The sequence below is a fragment of the Podarcis liolepis genome (genome assembly GCF_965112155.1).
Source record: "Podarcis liolepis genome assembly, chromosome: 18".
In the NCBI taxonomy this organism is placed as follows: Eukaryota; Metazoa; Chordata; class Lepidosauria; order Squamata; family Lacertidae; genus Podarcis; species Podarcis liolepis.
In genome coordinates this window covers 4,442,294-4,466,415 of record NC_139572.1, presented here as the reverse complement: position 1 = coordinate 4,466,415, position 24,122 = coordinate 4,442,294, and the positions used below count along the sequence as shown (strand labels likewise).

The following is a 24,122-nucleotide window of genomic DNA, read 5'->3' as shown; positions in this document are numbered from 1 at the left end:
CAGGCAGAGGGCCTTCTCGGTGGTGTCACCCACCCTGTGGAACGCCCTCCCATCATATGTCAAGTAAATAAGAAAGTACCTGACTTTTAGAAGACATCTGAAGGCAGACCTGTTTTTAATGTTTGATGTTTTATCATATTTTTTAATATTCTGTTGGAAACCGCCCAGAGTGGCTGGGGAAACCCAGCCAGATGGGAGGGGTATAAATGTATCATCATCATCATCATCATCATCATCACCATGTGATTGGATCCTGCTGGGGTTCAGGAAGCTGCCATGCAGTGTGCCCAAAGTGTGAAATGCCCAACTAAGGATGATGAAGAAGTGTGCATGCACACGAAAGCTTATACTCAGAACAAACTTGTTGTTTGTTTGTTGTTGTTTAGTTGTTTAGTCGTGTCCGCCTCTTCGTGACCCCCTGGACCAGAGCACGCCAGGCACTCCTGTCTTCCACTGCCTCCCGCAGTTTGGTCAAACTCATGCTGGTAGCTTTGAGAGCACTGTCCCACAATCTCGACCTCTGTGGTCCCCTTCTCCTTGTGCCCTCCATCTTTCCCAACATCAGGGTCTTCTCTTCTCATGAGGTGGCCAAAGTCTTGGAGCCTCAGCTTCAGGATCTGTCCTTCCAGTGAGCACTCAGGGCTGATTTCCTTCAGAATGGAGAGGTTGGATCTTCTTGCAGTCCATGGGACTCTCAAGAGTCTCCTCCAGCACCAGAATTCAAAAGCATCCATTCTTCAGCGATCAGCCTTCTTCATGGTCCAGCTCTCATTTCCATACATCACTACTGGGAAAACCAGAGCTTTTACTATACGGAACAAACTTAGTTGGTCTCTAAGGTGCTACTGGACAATTTTTAATTTTCTTATATATTTTGACTGCGTCAGACCAACATGGCTACCTACCTGAATCTAGAATCACTTGTGTTGCTTCTCTTACTATTCGCTTGTTGTGTTTCTTTGGTGGTGAGAAAGGTTGGTGGTGGCTTGGGGTGTGGCTGGTTGTCTTTGGCTGGCTGTATGGAGATTTGTTTTTGTGTGTGAGCGGGGTGCGTGTGTGCATTCTTGAATCAGGTTAGCCAGATTGATTCGCATGCTGTCGGCGGGTTCTTGTCGCTCACTCAGTGCTTAGTTAAAAGTATGGAACCCGCTCCAAACGAGATTGTGGTGGCCGCCAACTTTGGATGGCTTTGAAAAGTGGTTGAGCCACAACGTCCATGGTTCCAACCTGCACCATCGGAGGTGAAATATACTCGGAGTCGAGAGTGGATTTCATGCTCTTCATTCAGCTCATAGTGGTGAGGAGGAATGAAAGTCCTCCCCAAAGTATCTGCTTTATATACATTATTTACACAATGGGCCCCACGTGATTGGCTAATTCCAGGATTCACCTGTAGGCCAATCAGGTTGTGGATTCACTTCCACCTGGAGCTGGATTGGGTGGCTCCTGTGGACCAATCAGACTGCTGCATTCTGGACCCTATTGTTCTAGGACCAATCAGACTGCTGCATTCTGGACCCTATTGTTCTAGGACCAATCAGACTGCTGAATTCTGAATCCTATTATTCTAGGACCAATCAGACTGCTGCATTCTGGACCCTATTGTTCTAGGACTAATCAGACTGCTGCATTCTGAATCCTATTGTTCTAGGTCCAATCAGACTGCTGCATTTTGGATCCTATTGTTCTAGGACCAATCAGACTGCTGCATTTTGGATCCTATTCAACTCAGTACATAACAGGAGGCCATCACACTTCTTAAATCACAGAGGAGGAGAGTTGCTCTTGTATGCAAATCCTGTTTGCGGGTTCCCCAGCGCTGGAACTTCTGGTTGGCCATTGTCCGGATAGGTTGATAGGACCCCTTTGGCCTAATCCAGCCCCCGGGCTCATCTTATCATGTTCTCATGTACCTTCCCTTTCTAAGAACTCTCTGATAGCTTAGTGGCCTTCCGGCAGGAGATGACCTTAATTGTAGCAGGGGAGGCAAAGGAGGTCCTGCCGTCAGATGACTGTTCAAACTGAATGATGGAGATAATGCCATGAGCTGCTTGATAAACGACAAGGGGCTGGTGATTAGCTTTTAGCTGGCATTATCTGCCATTTTCCACGCAGAACTGGTGGTTAAAAGTCTGTTATACTTTGGGCAGATTAAATGATGGAGGGATCTGTGCTGGGTGGAGAGAGAGGCGATCTTTGCTGAATCAATAGGGCGCCCTGAAGTCTCCCACATAACCGCTTTCGTTACCTGGTTTTTCCTGCTAGCGAGGATGGGCAGAACCCCTAAACGGGCTTCGGGACTCCTCTTTGTTTGCCTACTTCATACTCCATTGCTGGGCATAGCCTCCAAGTTGGCAGTGCCGGATTTACGTATAAGCTAAACAAGCTATAGCTTAGGGCCCTGCTCTCTTGCGGGCCCCCCAAAAAATTAAAGGAAAAAAACCCTGGATGTACATTTCCAAAATATAAGATAAAAAACAAATAAAATACAACCTACATACAGCAACAGGGATGCGAGTGGTGCTGTGGGTTAAACCAGTGAGCCTAGGACTTGCTGATCAGAAGGTCGGCGTTTCGAATCCCTGAGACGGGGTGAGCTCCCGTTGCTCAATTCCTGCTCCTGCCAACCAGTTCGAAAAGCACATCAAAGTGCAAGTAGATAAATAGGTACCGCTCCAGCGGGAAGGTAAACGGCGTTTCCGTGCGCTGCTCTGGTTCGCCTGAAGTGGCTTAGTCATGTTGGCCACATGACCCGGAAGCTGTACTCTGGCTCCCTCGGCCAATAAAGCGAGATGAGCGCCGCAACCCCGGAGTCGTCCACGACTGGACCTAATGGTCAGGGGTCCCTTTACCTTTACCCTTTTAAAATGTGGCTATTTTCTGGGGAGATGATATTGGGTGGTTGTTTTTATTCTGATTATATACGTTGTGAGCTTTTTTGTGAACCTCTCTGAGACCACCAGGTATAGGGCAGTATATAAATTCAAACCACAACAACAAGAACAAGGCAGAAGGTCCCCAGTTCAGTTCCCAGCTTTTCCACTTTAAAAAGTGGAGAGGGGTGTTTGCAACCATGCTGTATGGTTTCAGAAAAACCAACTACACAAAGCAGATTTGGTTGAGGGCTGTTATCATTCCCCCTTTCTCCCCTGCACATCCTTCTGTCTTTTAGTCTGTCCCCAGTACGCTTCTCTCTAGGGTGTATGGGGTGTTAGGAGAGGGTGTAATAATAATAATAATAATAATAATAATAATAATAATAAAAAAAAAAATTTGTTATTTATATCCCGCCCTCTCCAGCCGAAGCCGGGCTCAGGGCAACTAACATCAATAAAATAACACAACATTCTAAAATCATTTCATTATAAAATTAATTCAAATCAAATTGATGGCAACCATTGGGCTAGAGTTCTGTGAGGACTGCCAAAGGAGGGAGTCAGGCTGTGCCCTGGCCAAAGGCCTGGTGGAACAGCTCCGTCTTGCAGGCCCTGCGGAAAGATGTCAAGTCCCGCAGGGCCCTAGTCTCTTGTGGCAGAGCGTTCCACCAGATCGGGGCCACAGCCGAAAAAGCCCTGGCTCTGGTTGAGGCCAGCCTAACCTCTCTGTGGCCTGGGACCTCCAAGATGTTTTTATTTGAAGACCATAAGTTCCTCTGTGGGGCATACCAGGAGAGGCGGTCCCGTAGGTACCAGGGTCCTAGACCGTATAGGGCTTTGAAGGTTATGCTCCTACTGGAGCAGTTTCTCAGTCTGGCACGTTTCTCAGCGGCGGTTGGGGACCTGCCAATATCAAACCACACGAATCATCTATCTGATTGCCGTTTTAAGCAAGGAAGAGGAATCAAATGCACAGTGGTTGTTGTTTTTTAATAATAATTTTTTAAAAAGTCTTTGCGATGGACAATTAAACACCAGACGTCTCTCTCTCCCCTTGGCAAGCAAAGCATCCATTTGAGATAATTCCACCAGCCTCTTTTCCTCCTTCTCCTTCCCTTCTAGTTGGCACAACCAGAACTCATGAGCTCATTTGCACCACTGTATTTTCCGCTCTATAAGACGCACCAGACCACAAGACACACCTAGTTTTTGGAGGAGAAAAACAAGAAGAAAAAATATTCTGAATCTGAGAAGCCAAAACAACAAGAGGGATCGCTGCGCAGTGAAAGCAGCAATCCCTCTTGCTGTTCTGGCTTCTGGGATAGCTGCGCAGCCTGCATTCGCTCCATAAGACGCACACACATTTCCCCTTACTTTTTAGGAGGGAAAAAGTGAGTCTTATAGAGCAAAAAATACGGTACATTTTTTGTTTCTTCAGCTTGTAAACCGCCTTGAATACAGTAAGATAGAAAGACAGTATACAAATTAAAAAACGAAAATGAAATGAGACGAGAAGACCCCGCCTCTCAGCCTCGAAGATGGGCAAAGAAAGGAAAGCAGAGCAAGGGGCTTGGCTGCAGGACCCCACTCCAGATTTGTGTAGGGTTTACTCCTGAGCTGCCTCACCTGCAAGGTGGCAGAGGTTTAGAACCAGTGCTTTCCTTCTCGATGGACTACTTTCCCAGGTTGCTCCTCATTTGCCACTACAGCTCATGCAGAAACTGCCTTCTTGGCCGTTGGGCACACTCTTCGTCTCGTCCACTCAATCCACCAGAGCCTGTCTTCACATGCAAGGGAAGCCCCTAACTCACTGAGCGTTGGAGACCCACCGGCTGCCCTCATCTAGTTTAGCCAGCCAGTCAAAGCCGTTCCAGGGATTGTGGCCGCTGTTGCATGCTGACAGCTTCTGGGAGCCGCGGGTGAGAGCTGATTGCAAGGCGGGGACCAAAGATGGACAAACTACCCCAGGTGGAGCACAATACAGTGGTACCTCGGGTTAAGAACTTACCGTATTTTTCGCTCTATAAGACGCACCAGACCACAAGACGCACCTAGTTTTTGGAGAAGGAAAACAAGAAAAAAAATATTCTGAATCTCAGAAGTCAGAACAGCAAGAGGGATCGCTGCGCAGCGAAAGCAGCAATCCCTCTTGCTGTTCTGGCTTCTGGGATAGCTGCGCAGCCTGCATTCGCTCCATAAGACGCACACACATTTCCCCTTACTTTTTAGGAGGGAAAAAGTGGGTCTTATAGAGCAAAAAATACGGTAATTCGTTCTGGAGGTCTGTTCTTAACCTGAAGCTGTTCTTAACCTGAAGCACCACTTTAGCTAATGGGGCCTCCTGCTGCTGGTGTGCCAGCGGAGCACGATTTCTGTTCTCATCCTGAAGCAAAGTTCTTAATCCGAGGTAATATTTCTGGGTTAGTGGAGTCTGTAACCTGAAGAGTATGTAACCCGAGGTACCACTATATGCCTCCACCAGAGGTACTACCCCTTCCCTAACACCCCATACACCCCCACGTTGTTAAGGGCCTTGATTCAAGAACCTTGGTAAAGGCAAATGCAAAGTAGTCCAGTCAAAGGCGACTCTGGGGTTGTGGCGCTCATCTCACTTTCAGGCCGAGGGAGCCGGCGTTTGTCCGCAGACAGCTTTCCAGGTCATGTGGCCAGCAGGACTAAACCGCTTCTGGCGCAACGGGACACCGTGACGGAAACAGGAACGCACGGAAATGCCGTTTACCTTCCCGCCGCAGCGGTACCTATTTATCTTCTTGCGCTGGTGTGCTTTCGAACTGCTAGGTTGGCAGGAGCTGGGACCAAGCAACGGGAGCTCGCTCCATCGCGGGGATTTGAACCGCCAACCTTCCAATCGGCAAGCCCAAGAGGCTCAGTGGTTTAGACCACAGCGCCACCTGCAAGAACCTTGAGCCTGGCTTGGTAGCATACGGGCACCCAGTGCAAGCTTTTGAGCACGACTTATGTCCCCATCAACAGCCACAGCAGAGTTTGAAGAAGAGTTTGGATTAGATATCCCGCTTTATCACTACCCTAGGGAGTCTCAAAGCGGCTCACATTCTCCTTTCCCTTCCTCCCCCACAACAAACACTCTGTGAGGTGAGTGGGGCTGAGAGACTTCAGAGAAGGGTGACTGGCCCAAGGTCACCCAGCAGCTGCAGGTGGAGGAGTGGGGAAGCGAACCCGGTTCACCAGATTACGAGACTACCGCTCTTAACCACTACACCGCACTGGCTCACACACAGCAGTTTGCACCAGCTGGGTCTCTCCCCGAAGCCCTGCTATAAATGGAGGAGAAATACGATTCTGTGTGCATTTTAATATTGCTTGCAAAAAGGTGTATGTGAGTAAAAAAAAAAGATGCGTACAAAAAAATGTGTTTATTGAGGAGAAATTTGCACTAAGACGCTGGCAGACCTATCACAGGAGGATCTGGAAAATAAACACAGCGTGCTCCGCAAACTGCAAATTGTGAAGAAGTGAAATTAAGATTCAGGGAGAAATATAGACCCGATTTGACAGATTTGTCCAGGTTGCAAGAAGAAAAGGGCACTCTTTCTGCACATGCCGGCTTCTGCTCCCCCATGATTCCCCCCCCCCAAAAAAAGTAGGAAGAAAACCAATATACTGCCCCAGATTCTGTCACTTTACACCTGCAATTTTCCTGGGCTGGTGGGGCTGCAAACAGGTCGTTTCTGGAGCAGATAACACGGAAGCGAGAGCTAAACCTCCACCGTGTTCCGTTTCCGGAAGCGGTTTCATGTTGTGCGAAAGCTCGAATATGGTGCAGAAATAAGCAGGGGAACGGAACAAATGGCTGTGTGAACGCTGCCTCAGGAAGTTAGCTGGAGTCAAGGCCTAGGACTCAGGTACATCGATGCTTTGTTTTGTTTTCAGCGTTATAACATTGTGGCACCAGATGGCGCTGTAGAGTCCGATCCTCTGGCAATTTTCCCATTATGAGCTTTACAACGCGTTTTCCTGAAACGTACAGATCCAGCCCTCACCAACCACATATTGTCCGTGGACTGGAAGCAACAGCCAATACTGATACTGTCGGCTGGGAGGTGTATCGGACATGGGACCAGGAAGCAGAGACCGAGGATTTCTGCTCCCGTTTCTCTTTTCATCAGGGTGGCATAGCTGTCAACTTACAGATTTGAAAATAAGGGACCAGCAGCCTTGAAAATAAGGGATCAGTAGCCAAAATAAGGGATTTTCCAAGCACAGGTACGTTCAACTTCTGAGCCCCTCCGAGCCAAAGGCAGAAAGCCCAGCCAGCAGCCAAACGAAGCCTCAAGCGGTGGCTCCCACAGCGCAGCAACCCGGCAAAGGGGATGCAGCAAGGAAAACCACCGTCACCTCTCCGCTGGGAAGCACTGAGCAAATGCGAGTCCCCAGGCAATGCGGCCGATCTGATTGGCACAAGGCATGCAAGCTCCACCCCCCCAGTCGTTCTCAGACTCCTTATTGGGTGAGCAACGCAGCCAAGCAACCCAGTTGGAGCCTCCCTCCTCCCTGGCCGGCAGGGAGGGAGGGAGAGGAGCTGCTTCCTTTGAAAACTGGGAAATTTAAGGGACATCATCAATAAGGGACAGCAGCGGGACACGGCGCTGGGATAAGGGACTTTCCCGCCAAATAAGGGACGCTTGACAGCTATGCAAGGTGGCCAAAAAGCACAGGGTTTTGAAATCCCTTTTGAATGGAGCGGGTCTCAGCCTGCAATAGCCAGGTCCGCCCCCCCACCTTTGGGATTCCCAAGGGGTGATGCTGCTGGACAGATCTCGGTGCCCGCCGGCGTTTTAAAACGGGCCTTTAGAGCTGCCGGTTTCACATTCCATGCGCCAGGCCTCCTCTAAGGCAAACGGGTAGAGTCATTGGGATCCTTTAGAAGTGTCCGCAAGACCCTTCTAGACCAGGTTGAACTCATCAAGGTAGGCGGCCAGGACCGCGTCCTTAATGTCCTCAAAAACCGTGCCAATGTTCTGTGTGTCCGTGGCACAGGTGAAGTGGAAGTAAAGGATCCGTGGCCTGTGGATGTCGCCGGAAGGACACCCTCCGAAGTCGCCGCCAGGGACCAATAACTTCCTGAAGATGTCCATGTACATTTCAAGGATGAACTGCTTGGCCGCGTGAGCGTCTCGCTTGGGGCCTGGGAAAATACAAGGAGATAGCCTTCAGGTGTGCCAGCGCTAGGGGGCAGTGGTGCTGTCAGACCCCTCAATATTGGGAGTTCAGCTTGCCCAATATTGAGGGGGCAAAGGAGGCTGAATCTCTGAGCACTGGCAGCTAGACTGGTGACTGGGAGCGGCCGCCGAGACCATATAACACCGGTCTTGAAAGACCTACACTGGCTCCCAGGACGTTTCCGAGCACAATTCAAAGTGTTGGTGCTGACCTTTAAAGCCCTAAACGGCCTCGGTCCAATATACCTCCACCTCCATCTTTCTGCCCGGACACTGAGGTCCAGCACCGAGGGCCTTCTGGCGGTTCCCTCGCTGCGAGAAGCCAAGTTACAGGGAACCAGGCAGAGGGCCTTCTGGGTGGTGACGCCCGCTCTGTGGAACTCCCTCCCACCAGATGTCAAAGAGAACAACAACTACCAAACTTTTAGAAGACATCTAAAGGCAGCCCTGTTCAGGGAAGCTTTGAATGTTTAATAGGTTATTGTATTTTAGTGTTTTGTTGGAAGCCGCCTAGAGTGGCTGGGGAAACCCAAGCCAGATGGGCGGGGTATAAATAATAAATTATTATTATTATTATTATTATATTATTTATTATTAGCTCAGTGTCAATGGCAGGCTCCTCCTGAGCATGAGAAAGACATGCAACGTCACAGGTGTGCAAAAGGTAAAGGACCCCTGGACAGTTAAGTCCAGTCAGAGGCGACTATGGGGTTGCGGCGCTCATCTCGCTTTCAGGCCAGGGGAGCCAGCATTTGTCCACAGACAGCTTTCCAGGTCATGTGGCCAGCAGGACTAAACCGTTTCTGGCGCAACAGGACACTGTAACAGAAACCAGAGTGCACGGAAATGCCGTTTACCTTCCCGCCACAGCAATACCTATTTATCTACTTGCACTGGTGTGCTTTCAAACTGCTAGGTTGGCAGGAGCTGGGACAGAGCAATGGGAGAGCTGATCCCATCATGTCACCCAGTGTGTTTCATGGCTAGGTCAGGATTTGAATCTTAATCTCCCAGGTCCATAACTGATGCTTGAGGATGCCGGACTCTGCACTAGTTGGCTGGAGGGAGGGGGAAGTATTACCTGGGAAACTTGGGAAATAAGCATCCAGGTCGGAGCTCAGGATCTTCTCCTCCAGGATGTCCACCTTGTTGAGGAAAAGGATGATGGAGGTATTCCAGAACCACGGAAGCTCCAGGATGGTTCTGAAGAGGTCGAGACTCTCCCTCATCCGGTTCTAACTCGTGGAAGTGGAGGAAGAAGGGAAAAGAAAGTACTTAGGAACACTTGCAAGGAATCAGGCCTCTCACTCAGTCATGCCTTCCCTGCCCAGAAGCAGCAGGGATTCAGAGAAAAGGATCCTCCCCTTCACAAAAGGACATGAGAAGCTTAAATCAGCATAAAAAGGTAAAGGGACCCCTGACCATTAGGTCCAGTCGCGGACGACTCTGGGGTTGTGGCGCTCATCTTGCTTTATTGGCCGAGGATCCGGAGTACAGCTTCTGGGTCATGTGGCCAGCAGGACTAAGCCGCTTCTGGCGAACCAGAGCAGCGCACGGAAACGCCGTTTACTTTCCCGCCAGGGTGGTACCTAGTTATCTACTTGCACTTTGACGTGCTTTTGAACTGCTAGGTTGGCAGGAGCAGGGACCGAGCAACAGGAGCTCACCCCGTCGCGGGGATTCGAACCGCTGACCTTCTGATCGACAAGTCCTAGGCTCTGTGGTTTAACCCACAGCACCACATATGGGCATAAAATCTAACGCTTGGAGGCCCTGGCCAGTTTTTAAACCTGGACAGAGTGGCATCTTGATCTGGCCAGACAGCAGTTTTCCCTAAATGCCCAACTTTGGCCTTGGAGGGTGGCAGTGAGTAGGCAGCAGTGAGGTAGGTTGGATCTGCCAGGAGTTGTGATGCCTCACCTGCAAATTACCGTATTTTTCGCTCTATAAGACGCACCAGACCACAAGACGCACCTAGTTTTTGGAGGAGGAAAACAAGAAAAAAAATATTCGGAATCTCAGAAGCCAGAACAGCAAGAGGGATCGCTGCGCAGCGAAAGCAGCAATCCCTCTTGCTGTTCTGGCTTCTGGGATAGCTGCGCAGCCTGCACTCGCTCCATAAGACGCACACACATTTCCCCTTACTTTTTAGGAGGGAAAAAGTGAGTCTTATAGAGCAAAAAATACGGTAAACTGCGGAACTCCCTGATGCAGGAGGCAGAACTGCAGAACTCCCTCCCTTGGCCTGCTCTTCTTCTGATCTTAAAACTTGATTTCAGCACACACAAAAACACACAGGGAAATGTACATGCATTTTATAAAAACCCCCCTCCTTACTTCGCTTGTGTTCTCCTCCAGAGATTGGTCATATTCACTGAGAGAAGCCAAGTAGATCAGGGCAATCACATTCTCAAAGCAGTGGATCCACTTACGGCGCTCCGATCTCTGCCCGCCTACATCAACGATCCTGCACAGAAAGGGAGATCATGGTTTTTTGGCTTCTGGGCGGCTACAGATATTCACGCTGCTGGGTTTAAGGTCACCTCCACCCCTGCCCTAATGAAACCGATATAGAAGTTGTCGAAAAAAAGGTGTCAAAAAAGTTTATTTATGTATGCCACTACTGTGGCCCGTGATTCGTTAGCCCAAAAACGAGCGAGGTCCCAACCAAAGAAGAATGGCAACTTAAGCGGACAGAATATGCACAGCTCACAGACTTAGAATAAGAGCATGCCTTTAGAGAAGATGGGAAAACATTTATTGAATATATTGGGGGAGGGAATTGTGTACACCTGAAAACGTTGGAAGCATTAATATAAATTCAACAGTGTAAATAGGTTTTGATGGATGCAATAACGGAATACTGAATGGTTTAGTTTTTGTAAAATGTGCAGGGATTTATGAAATGTACAATGAACCATGGAAAGAGAAGAAGGGAAGTCTTAAAGGTAAAGGAACCCCTGACCGTTAAGTCCAGTTGTGGACGACTCTGGGATTGCGGCACTCATTTCGCTTTACTGGCCGAGGGAGCCGGCGTACAGCTTCCGGGTCATGTGGCCAGCATGACTAAGCCGCTTCTGGTGAACCAGAGCAGCGCACGGAAACGCTGTTTACCTTCCCGCCAGAGTGGTACCTATTTATCTACTTGCACTTTGCTGTGCTTTCGAACGGCTAGGTTGGCAGGAGCAGGGACCGAGTAACGGGAGCTCACACCGTCGCGGGGATTCGAACCGCCAACCTTCTGATCAGCAAGCCCTAGGCTCTGTGGTTTAAATGAGTAAATTGTAAAATAATTTAATAAAAATTACACACACACACACGAGTATATATGAAGTTGTACCCAACTAAGGTTATTGTTGTAGTGGAGGCGGCGTCTGATGAAGTTGTATAATCTTAGAAGGGGGCCATGAGATAGGGCTAGGTTGTGACCATCACAAAGGGACTTTGCCCTTCTGAATTTGCCGCTACACTCATTTCAGCAGAGATCAACTACGAGGCTTTGAGACCCATTGGCATCTCTCACCTGGTTTAGCCGGCCAGTCGAAGCCATCAAGGGTGCATGGCTTCAGATCCCGCTCCCGGTTTTGCTCACCTGAGCCTCACCTTCTGCACCGAAAAGCAGTACTCGTTGATGCCCGTCGTCGGCACCCGCGTCCTCAGGATGTCCTGGGGGCTTGGCACATACCCTGCCGCTGCAATGCGGTCCAGGTTGGACAGGAAGCTGCAAAGGCACGTTAAGGATAGTTGTTTAAATTGTACATGGAAATGGGAAGATCACTTACTAAAGAAAGAGGAGGCTTCGCCCTGCCAGATTTGAAATTATATTATGAAGCATCTTGCCTCTGTTGGTTGAAGGAATGGATGGAATTAGAAAATACTGAATTGCGGGATTTAGGAGGTTATGATAACAGATTTGGGTGGCATGCATATTTATGGTATAATAAGACAAAAGTCCATAAAGGAATTGGAAGCCATATATTTCGAAGATCTCCAATAGAAACCTGGGATAGGTATAAAAAACTATTGGAACGAAAAACACCACATTGGTTATCTCCATTAGAAGCGATGAGTGTAAAAAAGGTCAACATGAGTGGGAAATGGATAACATATGGGAAATTAATATATCTGGAAGGAAGTAAATGGAAACTGAAACAATATGAAGAAATTAAAGAATATGTTAATGATTGGTTACACTATCGCCAGGTCAACGGAATGTTTAAACAAGACTCTAAAGAAAAAGGATTTGATGAAAGTGGATCAAAGTTTGAATTAGAGATATTAAGTAATGATGCAAAAATTTTGTCTAAAATGTTTAAATTGCTGCTTGAATGGCATTTGAAGGACAAAGAGGTTAAGTCGGTTATGATTCACTGGGCCAAAGATTTTGGGTATAATATACAGCTGAGTGATTGGGTGAAATTATGGAAGGAAGGTTTAAAATTTACTGCATGCAATGCCCTAAAAGAAAATGTGATGAAAATGATGTATAGATGGTATATTACACCTGTCAAGTTAGCGAAAATGTATAAAGTCAGTAATAAATGTTGGAAATGTAAAGAAAAAGAGGGAACATTTTATCACATGTGGTGGGAATGTAAAAAGGCGAAATGCTTATGGGAGATGATATATAATGAGTTGAAAAAAATGTTGAAATATACATTTATAAAGAAACCAGAAGCATTTTTACTGGGCATTGTGGGGAGTGACATAAATAGAAAGGAATGTAAGCTCTTTTTATATGCAGTAACAGCAGCAAGAATATTATTGGCCCAAAAATGGAAGCAAGAAGAGTTACCGACGATTGAAGAATGGAGGATGAAGTTAATGGACTATGCAGAATTAGATAAACTAACAGGAAGGATTTGAAACCGGTGAGACCAGAAATTCACGGAAGACTGGAGTAAATTTACGGACTATTTGAAAATTAATTGTGAAGAACAGATGACGTTTGTAGGGTTGCAAGAAGTTTTGTGAGGAGTATTATTAGAAGTATTGTAAAAATGGACAAGGGGGAGGATGATTTGTTAAGAGATGTAAAGGCAATATAAAGTTAAGAAATGCATAAGAAGTGGTTAAAACAGTGGATCAGAGGTGCTGATGGAAGTCTAAAAAGATTGTATAAGTGAAAAGTTTTGTGGTACATTTTATACCGGTAATTTATATGATAAAATTAATAAAAAATATTATATAAAAAAGGAAATTAGCGTGGTGCGTCTGTCAAAGCTAAGCAAGAGCTGCAGAGAGCCTAACAGTTAATGGTTAAATTTAAAAAATTGTCCAGTAGCACCTTAGAGACCAACTGAGTTTGTTCTGGGTACAGGTAGGGAGGGAACCGCCAGAAGGCCCTCAGAGCTGGACCTCAGTGTCTGAGCTGGACGATGGGGGTGGGCCGAGGCTGTATATATGCACAAATCTTTTGCCCAACGTGAAACTTGAACCCACAACCCTAAGATTTAGAGTCTCATACTCTAACCAACGTGGTTGGCGCTGTGGGTTAAACCACAGAGCCTAGGACTTGCCAATCAGAAGGTTGGCAGTTTGAATCCCCGCGATGGGGTGAGCTCCCGTTGCTCGGTCCCTGCTCCTGCCCACCTATCAGTTCGAAAGCACGTCAAAGTGCAAGTAGATAAATAGGTACCACTCCAGCGGGAAGGTAAACGGTGTTTCTGTCTGCCGCTCTGGTTCACCAGAAGCGGCTTAGTCCTGCTGGCCACATGACCCGGAAGCTGTACGCCGGCTCCCTCAGCCAGTAAAGCGAGATGAGCGCCGCAACCCCAGAGTCGGCCACAACTGGACCTAATGGTCAGGGGTCCCTTTAACCTTACCTAACCAACTGAGGGCTTTTGATAGTGCTGCACAGGTTGTTGTTGGCGGTGTTTTTTACTAGATTTCATAGATTTTCTGTTGTTTAATTTCCATTATATTTTGATTACTTTTTAACTACTATCGTTGATTTGTTTTTAAGCATTCTGTGTTTTTGTCTATGTTTGCTTCGATTCTTGTAAGCCTGAATCTTGTAAGTTTGAATCATAGAATTGTAGAATTGGAAATGGACTCCAAGGATCATCTAAGGAGTCCTGGTTCTGGGAGAAAGGCAGTTCAATTATTCCAGTGGATCTGCTCTAAACAGAACTTAGTTGCAAGCAACCCAAATGCATCTACTCTGAGTAGGATAAGACTGGGTGCAACCCACCACCCGGAAACCCGACAGATTTGCCCGTCCTTAAGCGGCAGACGCAAATTCTCTCACTAGAAAGTGGAATCCAGCAAATGGTACTCGCTTCGCCTCTGGTAGCAGGTTCGGATCCCGCCATCTCTCCACAGGCTTTTGATCATCCTTGCATGGCGCGCATCCATCTCCTTCATTTTGTAAGTATCCACAGCCATCAGCAGCTGAGCATTTTGCTAGAAGCAGAGAGAATAACGTAATGTAATATTGTTGTTGTTACAGTGGTACCTTGGTTTAAGAACAGCTTAGTTTAACTTGCATTAAGAACGCTGCAAACCCGGAAGTAGGGGTTTTGGTTTGTGAGCTTGGCCTTGGAATCAGAACATGTTGGACGTGTTCCATTTGTAAATTGAATCCCCCGCTGCTATGGGAAAGCACGCCTTGGTTTAAGGACGCTTTGGTTTAAGAACAGACTTCCGGAATGGATTAAGTTCGTAAACCAAGGCACCGCTGTATTTATTTTGATTCGACCGTAACACGTTTGTTAAAGAAGGAAGTTTCCTTCTGGGCAGCTTCTGGTAAGAGAAAAGCATTTACTTCTTTTATCTCTTACATCGTATGGGGACGCAAATGGCGCTGTGGTCTAAACCACTGAGCCTCCTGGGCTTGCTGATTGGAAGGTTGGCGGTTCAAATCCCTGCAACAGAGTGAACTCCTGTTGCTCTGTCCCAGCTCCTGCCAACCTAGCAGTTCGAAAGCACACCAGCGCAAGTAGAGAAATAGGTACCGCTGCGGCGGGAAGGTAAATGGCGTTTCCGTGCGCTCTGGTTTCCGCCACGGTGTCCTGTTGCGCCAGAAGCAGTTTAGTACTGCTGGCCACATGACCCAGAAAGCTGTCTGTGGACAAACGCCAGCTCCCTCGGCCTGAAAGCAAGATGAGCGCCACAACCCCATAGTCGCCTTTGACTGGACTTAACCGTCCAGAAGTCCTTTACCTTTCAGGACCGGTGTTATATGGTCTCAGTGGCAGCTCCCAGTCACCAGTCTGGTAGCCACATTCTGGATTAGTTGTCATTTCCAAGTCACCTTCAAAGGTAGCCTCACATAGAGCGCATGGCAGTAGTCCAAGCGGGAGATAACCAGAGCATGCAACACTCTGGCCAGACAGTCCATGGGCAGGGAGGATCTCATCCTGCGTACCAGATGGAGCTGCCCTGGACTCAGAATTGACCTGCGCCTCCATGGACAGCTGTGAGTCCAAAATTACCCCCCTGCTGTACACCTGGTCCTTCAGGGACACAGTTGCCCCATTCAGGACCAGGGTGTCCTGTATGTTCCCTGTCCCCCCAAAACAGTACTTTGGTCATGTCAGGATTCAACCTCAATGCTTTGGTCTCACCCCGTGGGTTCCTCTTCCCGTGCCGTCGGACTACTCACCGCATTTTCCGGCTGGGCGTAGGAGATTTGGAGAACCTCCATAGCCTTGACCATAGCCTGGATGGACATGAAGATGTTCTGATAAACCACTTTGGCAAATTCTTTGCAGTCTTCCTCCGTATAGCCCAAGCCATGGATTATTCTCATCTGTTTGATGAAGGTGCTTTTCCCACTCTCTCCGGTACCTAAAAGAAATCCCACAGCTCTTATTTTTTCCTTTCCTTTCATTACACCCACCCACCAACACCCACACGCTGGTTGTTTATTTTTCTTTTAAAAAACTCCTCAAAGTGGGGTATGAAAAATAGGGTCCGATGTACCAGTGGTATTTGACTCCTACTAAGGTAGCAGCTAGGGGCGCGGGTGGCGCTGTGGGTTAAACCACAGAGCCTAGGACTTGCCGACCAGAAGGTTGGAGGTTCGAATCTCCGCAACGGGGTGAGCTCCCGTTGCTCGGTCCCTGCTCCTGCCCACCTAGCAGTTCGAAAGCACGTCAAACTGCAAGTAGATAAATAGGTACGGCTCTGGCGGTAAGGTAAACGGCGTTTCTGTGCGCTGCTCTGGTTCGCCAGAAGCGGCTTAGTCCTGCTGGCCACATGACCCAGAAGCTGTACAACGGCTCCCTCGGCCAGTAAAGCGAGATGAGCGCCGCAACCCCAGAGTCGGTCACGACTGGACCTAATGGTCAGGGGTCCCTTTACCTTTACTTTTACTACAATCCACGGCTCCAGCCCTTCCCAGATTTAAAGCTGGGTGTCATATTGTCTCTTAATCGTCTCTCCTTTCAGGCTAAAGGACGCCCAAATCACTTACAGTTTCCTATGAGGAGTTAAGACTCCAGGACTGTGACTGATCAAAATGGGTAAACAGTTAAATAGAATATTGACACAGCAGCATATTTCCCCAATTTTTCATTCATATATATATATATATATATATATATATATATATATATATATATATTGATATGTCTCAGCTAGACTTCAAAAAGGATTTCACTCAGCTTAAACAACCCCAGATGGGTGTATACGGATCAGAAAAGTAAGAGATTTTTAAAATTAGTGGTAGTATCGGTACTGTGTTGGCAAACTGCGGGAGTGGAAGACAGGAGTGCCTGGCGTTCTCTGGTCCAGGGGGTCACGAAGAGTCGGACACGACTAAACGACAACAATAATCAGTACTGTTTATGTGCCCTTCACTCCAGGGTCCCTGGGCAAGTGGCAGCAATTAAAACATAAAATTAAAAACAGGTTAAAGCAACTTAAAATTAGAGAAATAAGCTGGGTCCTTTGCACTTTTCTGAATTTTGCAATTGAATGAAAAACAAAGCCAGTGACAAAATAACCTATTCTATAAGGTAAGATATGCACACTGGATGGACAGATCCTGAAGCTGAGGCTCCAATACTTTGGCCACCTCACAAGAAGAGAAGACTCCCTGGAAAAGACCCTGATGTTGGGAAAGATGGAGGGCGCAAGGAGAAGGGGATGACAGAGGACAAGATGGTAGGACAGTGTTCTCAAAGCTACCAGCATGAGTCTGACCAAACTGCGGGAGGCAGTGGAAGACAGGAGGGCCTGGCGTGCTCTGGTCCAGGGGGTCACAAAGAGTCGGGCACGACTAAATGACTAAACAAACAACCAAAAAATGTGGAAGGCTAGATCCTGCTCCAAGCCCATCACTCAAGCCTTGAGCCTCTCCCCAACCTAGCTAGCAAGCTCCTTGTCCGAGGAGCAGTTACTCACCGAGTAAAAGCAACTTCAGCTCCCACCGATCTCGTTTCTTTTGCTCCTGCAGAAGCCGGTTGATTTCTTTATCTATGGCGACGGCGTTCTTCTCCTCCTCTGAGAGAAAGCAGATGCACCAGACCATTGTGGCGGGACGTGAGATGGGGTCCCCCCTTACCAATCTCAGACCAGATGGAAAAGACCCCACTGTGATGAAAAGCATGCACACGAATAATTTTTTTTTTTTGAAATGCAGAAGGTTTGGTAAGAAAAATGTCCACGGGTGCACGGTCCAAGCCCTCCTCCTTAGAGGAGGGACCCAGGAAGAGATGGTGCGAGATCAAGTTTCAGCAGAACAGGGAATCCAGAGGCTTGATCACAGAAGCCTTCCAGGATCCATAGCTGGCAAGGTGAGGGATCTCATGGGAATCGTAGGATCCAAGAGGTTGCCCATGGAGAAGGAAAGCAAATACTTGGGCTGAGGTCAGACACGCGGGCAGCTAACTGTTCGCGAAAGTTTCCACTGCCATTCGTAGGAGCTGTGCCCAACCGCCGTAAATTCCATTCCGCTCAGCATCCACCTTCCAGCGACCGCAAGGTGATCCAGGAGCTTTTAAAAGCAAGGTGTGGATTGTTTCTCTTCAGATAAGAGAAAAGGATTTTAAAAAGGAAGGAAGTTAGTCCCAGTTCACTTTTGTTTTTTCACAATCACCTCCACCTCCACCCATAGTTTTTTCTATCAAACAAAGTGGTTGGTTGGTTGGTTTTTAAATAATCTTTATTTAATTATAAAATTCATATCCTGCCTTTCTTCCCAAAGGAGCCCAGGGCAGCAGACAAGCAGAGATAGAACAGTACAAACATCTTAAAAATAATTTCAACGCAGATACAGACATCATCACAACAACAACAACTTATTATTTATACCCCGCCATATGGCTGGGTTTCCCCAGCCATTCTGGGAGGCTCCCAACAGAATATTAAAAACATGTTTAGACATCAAACATTAAAAACTTCCCTAAACAGGGTTGCCTTCAGATGTCTTCTAAAAGTCGTATCATTGTTTATTTCCTTGACATCTGATGGGAGGGCGTTCCACAGGGAGGGTGCCACCACCGAGAAGGCCCTCTGCCTGGTTCCCTGTAACCTCACTTCTCTCAGGGAGGGAACCGCCAGAAGGCCCTCGGAGCTGGACCTCTGTGTCCGGGCAGAACGATGGGGGTGGAGACGCTCCTTTAGGTATACAGGACCGAGGCCGTTTAGGGCTTTCAAGGTCAGCACCAACACACTGAACTGTGCTCAGAAACATACTGAGAGCCAATGTAGGTCTTTCAGGACCGATGATGTGGTCTCAGTGGCAGCAACTAGTCACCCGTCTAGCTGCTGCATTCTGGATTAGTTGTCATTTCTGGGTCACCTTCAAAGGTAGCCCCACGTAGAGCGCATGGCAGTAGTCCAAGCAGGAGATAACCAGAGCATGCACCACTCTGGCGAGACAGTCTGTGGGCAGGGAGGGTCTCATCCTGCGTACCAGATGGAGCTGCCCTGGACACAGAATTGACCTGCGCCTCCATGGACAGCTGTGAGTCCAAAATGACTCCCAGGCTGCGCACCTGGTCCTTCAGGGGCACAGTTACCCCATTCAGGACCAGGGAGTCCTCCACACCCGCCCGCCTCCTGTCCCCCAAAAACCTCTGTCTTGTCTGGAGAAGATCTCAGCTTAGAAATCTTGTTGGAAGAGGAAGGTCTTTGGCAGGGGCCGAAAAAGGAACAGAGATAGCGCCTGACTTAAATTCATGGGGAAGGGAGTTCCAAAGGTGCTACCACAATAAGGAGAAGCCAGTGGGTCAGGGCAATAGCCCATCGAGTCCTACGTTCTGTTCTCACAGTAACAAACCAGATGTCGCTTCTGGCAACCAAAATGGTCAAAGGCCTGGAAACGATGCCTTATGAGGAACGGCTAAGGGAGCTGGGCATGTTTAGCCTGGAGAAGAGGAGGTTAAGGGGTGATATGATAGCCATGTTCAAATATATAAAAGGATGTCACATAGAGGAGGGAGAAAGGTTGTTTTCTGCTGCTCCAGAGAAGCGGACACGGAGCAATGGATCCAAACTACAAGAAAGAAGATTCCACCTAAACATGAGGAAGAACTTCCTGACAGTAAGAGCTGTTTGGCAGTGGAATTTGCTGCCAAGGAGTGTGGTGGAGTCTCCTACTTTGGAGGTCTTTAAGCAGAGGCTTGACAACCATATGTCAGGAGTGCTCTGATGGGGTTTCCTGCTTGGCAGGGGGTTGGACTCGATGGCCCTTGTGGTCTCTTCCAACTCTATGATTCTATGATTCTATGATTCTAACTCACAAGCAAGACCTAAGTGCAAGAAGAGCAACTCTCTCCCTTCCTGAAGTTTCTGGCAACTGGTATTTGGAAACGTTTCATGAAAGACCGGTTTTCTACAATGCGCGCAAGGCACTTCCTGATACGATGGCACCTGCAGGATGCCCTTACCTGCAGACTGAGTGGGTTTATAAGGGGTGAGACCACCTTTCCGGTATCCTGGTTCCCTGGTGTTTCGGGGTTTTCTACGTCAAAAGCAAGGGACGCGGGTGGCGCTGTGGTCTAAACCACTGAGCCTCTTGGGCTTGCCGATCGGAAGGTTGGCGGTTCGATTCCCCTTGACAGAGTGAGCTCCCATTTCTCAGTCCCTGCTCCTGCCAACCTAGCAGTTCGAAAGCACACCAGCGAAAGTAGATAAATAGGTACCACTCTGGCGGGAAGGTAAACGGCGTTTCCGTGCGCTCTGGTTTCCGTCACGGTGTCCCGTTGCACCAGAAGCGGTTTAGTCCTGCTGGCCACATGACCCGGAAAGCTGTCTGTGGACAAACGCCGGCTCCCTTGGCCTGAGAGCGAGATGGGCGCGCAACCCCAGAGTCGTGCGGGACTGGACCTAACAGTCAGGGGTACCTTTACCTTTACGTCAAAACCAGTTCCTTGAACATAGCCCAGTAGCTAATTTGCATGGAATTGGAAGAAGGCCAGTAATCTGGTTCATTGACTGGTTAACCGCACAAGTTCCGGCTGGTTAATCTACAAAGTTGTGGTTGATTGAGCTTACCCATTCAATTTGCATGCAAGTAAAAGCTGCTTTTCCGAAGGAAGGAAGATCCCTGAGATTAACTGCAAGAGCTTCACTGGCCGTTCCCCAAGTTGGTGAGGCTCATAGAGTTGGAAGGGAACCAAAGGTCATCTAGCCCAAACCCCTGCAATGCTCATTTAACAGCAACAAACAGAGCCTTCCGTGTCAACGGCCGAGTCCTGTGGAACACTCTGCCACTAGATATCGCATTTTAGATATTGCCTGCCGGGAACTTCCCCATTCCGTCAGGCCTACTAATTTTGACGTGGTTTTTATTGTACGGTTTTATGTAAGATTGTTATAAACCACTCTGCTTGTTGTTTACAAACAGCAATATATAGCTATTTTTTTATAGGTCAATAAAAGGAAAGAAACGGAATCGGGGTCGAGGCAAAGGGAGCAGCGTGATTTGGGCTGTAAGCAGCAGCAAGCAGGTCACAAAAGAGAAGCACAGAGGCTGTGGTTCGTTCGTAAGCTAGTCTGAAAACAGCGGAAGGAATGGAATGTGACTTTGTGCCATCCCGATAAACATTGCAGGGAACCGAACAATGGAAGATAGTAATGAACTCTCACAGCACAAACAGGTCTGCAACTAAAACAGGGGTCAGCAAACTTTTTCAGCTGGGGGCCGGTCCACTGTCCCCCAGACCTTGTGGGGGGCCGGACTGTATTTTGAAAAAATAAAATAAAAAATGAACGAATTCCTATGCCCCACAAATAACCCAGAGATGCATTTTAAATAAAAGGACACATTCTACTCATGTAAAAACACGCTGATTCCCAGACCGTCCGCAGTCCAGATTTAGAAGGCGATTGGGCCGGATCCTTAGTTGCCCACCCATGAACTAAAATGTATATGCAAACTGGATTTTAAATTTATAAGATGCAGCAGAGGTGCTGTTTGTAAGGAGGGAAAAGAGGGCAGCTGGAAGAATGGTTTAATTGCAAGCGAAGGATCACAACCAGCCACTAAACAAACGATTCGGCTATGGGAGGAAAATGATGGACAGGAGTCAGAAACCTGATTTTAAGGCGTCGTATTAAAGTGATTCGGTTCCATCTGTAATAATTTGGGGGAATCATTTTAAAAAATAAATATTAAAAGGGAAGTGAGGAGAAAGTTCAAGGCTGTATTGTGGTTACTCCACACCTTCTGAAACAATACGCAAAACGGAACCACAACCATTGTCACAGCCATTGTCGGGATTTTGCAATACCGTTCTCCGAACAAGCAAGGTATTTGCAAAGTGAATATATTAGGGGGAAATGCTCATTTGATGCAAATTGCATTTAAAAAAAGCATTCTACAAAGGGGAAATTGCTTTGCAAAAATGTGCTTTTGGGCAAAATTGGGATATAAAGAGATGACTTACCCTGAGTCAGAGAATTGGTCTTGTCTGCACTGACTGGCAGAAGCTCTCCAGGGTTTCAGACAGGAGTCTTTCTCGCTCCTAGTTGGAGATGCTGGGGTTCAAACCTTCTGCACTCAAAGCACATGTCCTGTCCCTGAACTACGCTCCCTCCCCGTTTCAAAAAGGAGAAATTGGCCCTTCAAACGCTGCCGAATTTTCACGAGGACTTAAAAAGGCCAACGAGGCGAAACTGATGTGGGAATGCAGGGAGCTGAATTTTAAGATTTGGGAAAAGGAGGAACTGAGAGTGGCAGGTCCACCTGCACCCAGGCAAGGAACATGCCCCTGAAACAATTCTGGTTTTTGTTTCGTAGGCATGGCCACTGGGCCCATCACCTCCTGGCAAATAGAAGGGGAAGAAATGGAGGCAGTGAGAGATTTTACTTTCTTGGGCTCCATGATCACTGCAGATGGTGACAGCAGCCACGAAATTAAAAGACGCCTGCTTCTTGGGAGAAAAGCAATGACAAACCTGGACAGCATCTTAAAAAGCACCTTGCCCACAAAGGTCCATATAGTAAAAGCTATGGTTTTCTCAGTAGTGATGTATGGAAGTGAAAGCTGGACCATAAAGAAGGCTGATCGCCAAAGAATGGATGCTTTTGAATTCTGGTGCTGGAGGAGACTCTGGAGAGTCCCATGGACTGCAAGAAGATCCAACCTCTCCATTCTGAAGGAAATCAGCCCTGAGTGCTCACTGGAAGGACAGATCCTGAAGCTGAGGCTCCAAGACTTTGGCCACCTCATGAGAAGAGAAGACTCCCTGGAAAAGACCCTGATGTTGGGATGGTGGGACAGTGTTCTCGAAGCTACCAGCATGAGTTTGACCAAACTGCGGAAGGCAGTGGAAGACAGGAGGGCCTGGCGTGCTCTGGTCCATGGGGTCACGAAGAGTCGGACTTGACTAAACGACTAAACAACAACAACAACAGGCAGGGACTGTTTTCGCACCTGTGCTCCAAACAGCACCTGATCTATCTGCAAAAAAAAAGGTCCACACACAGAACACAGAACGTCAGGGTCAGTAAGGAAAAGGACAGACAAGAGGAAGAGGAGGTCAGAAAGGGGACTACCTAAATTATCTTCCCGAAATGCCGCAACATGGACCTGGAGAGGAGAGGAGAGGCCTGCCAACTGCTTTCTCTGCAGCAAAAGAACCGAGAAGGTTGCAAGGGGAACTTTCCCTTCTGGTAAGTCTCCTCCTAGCGAGGAGGCCTCATCCTGTTTGCTCACCGCCCCAACTGAGATGTACCAATCCACAAAACTTCCCCCCTAGTTCTCGCTCGCAAAAGGCAAACAGAAATTGCACTTTTGCTGGCCCGGGGCTTGGTTTGTTTTTGAAAATGTGGTGGGGAAGGAGTTCCCCTTCCTCTTTCGGTACCTTGCGAAACCTCAGCCGCCCGCTGTACGTTTGAATTCCCACAACTCCCCGTCTGCATAAGGAACAAGGGCGTTGGCATTGATTTTATTTCCCTATGGCGTGCATGATATATTGCAAATGACGGTTAAATCGAAAGCAACCCAGGTACAAGGAAAATAAAGCTCATGGCACACACACCCCAAAAAGCATTAAAAACACCCAAGTCATATCCAATTGACCTACTCAGCCTTCAGATACCAAGCCTGATGAGGAACGGTTGAAGGAGCTGGGCATGTTTAGCCTGGTAAAGGGGGAATTGAGAGGAGACATTGATGATAGATTAGTAATTCTGTTTTGTAATTGATAAGTGTAAACTGTTATTTGCTGATGTTTAATTTTACTGTTTACTATTGGATTCTAATGAATCATAGAATCATAGAGTTGGAAGAGACCACAAGGGCCATCGAGTCCAACCCCCTGCCAAGCAGGAAACACCATCAGAGCACTCCTGACATATGGTTGTCAAGCCTCTGCTTAAAGACCTCCAAAGCAGGAGACTCCACCACACTCCTTGGCAGCAAATTCCACTGTCAAACAGCTCTTACTGTCAGGAAGTTCTTCCTCATGTTTAGGTGGAATCTTCTTTCTTGTAGTTTGGATCCATTGCTCCGTGTCCGCTTCTCTGGAGCAGCAAAAAACAACCTTTCTCCCTCCTCTATGGGACATCCTTTTATATATTTGTACATGGCTATCATATCACCCCTTAACCTCCTCTTCTCCAGGCTAAACATGCCCAGCTCCCTTA

The 24,122-nt window shown here is 47.7% G+C and overlaps 2 protein-coding genes across 6 annotated transcripts in view; one reads left to right on the top strand and one right to left on the bottom strand.

Annotated features, from left to right (window-relative positions):
* LOC310697487 (duodenase-1-like) overlaps positions 1-24,122 on the top strand; it is a 167,352-nt gene that overhangs the window by 29,364 nt on the left and 113,866 nt on the right. The window lies entirely within an intron of this gene.
* Positions 6,519-23,200, bottom strand: LOC310697405 (guanine nucleotide-binding protein subunit alpha-15-like). 5 transcript variants are annotated; one of them, XM_083484042.1, is made up of 8 exons: positions 23,031-23,200; positions 17,429-18,049; positions 15,684-15,868; positions 14,328-14,482; positions 11,670-11,798; positions 10,415-10,544; positions 9,159-9,312; positions 6,519-8,043 (listed from the first exon to the last, which is right to left on the bottom strand). In XM_083484042.1, exons 2-8 carry the CDS (start codon positions 17,631-17,633, stop codon positions 7,802-7,804), a joined length of 1,200 nt encoding a protein of 399 aa, XP_083340168.1. In that variant the 5' UTR covers positions 17,634-18,049; positions 23,031-23,200; the 3' UTR covers positions 6,519-7,801. The 5 variants fall into 5 exon arrangements, with proteins under 5 accessions (XP_083340168.1, XP_083340171.1, XP_083340169.1 ...); XM_083484045.1 differs by having other exon boundaries at positions 9,159-9,316; positions 23,031-23,145; XM_083484043.1 differs by having other exon boundaries at positions 21,919-23,142.

Bases quoted from the DNA above. Each gene is read 5' to 3' on its own strand.
- LOC310697405 (XM_083484042.1), bottom strand. From the start codon at position 17,633: ATGCTTTTCATCACAGTGGGGTCTTTTCCATCTGGTCTGAGATTGGTA. The intron at 9,313-10,414 runs GTAAGGAGGGGG...TCCACGAGTTAG, and splicing joins TGGAGGAGAACACAAGCGAA to AACCGGATGAGGGAGAGTCT. The intron at 8,044-9,158 runs GTAATACTTCCC...GTATTTTCCCAG, and splicing joins TTATTTCCCAAGTTTCCCAG to GCCCCAAGCGAGACGCTCAC.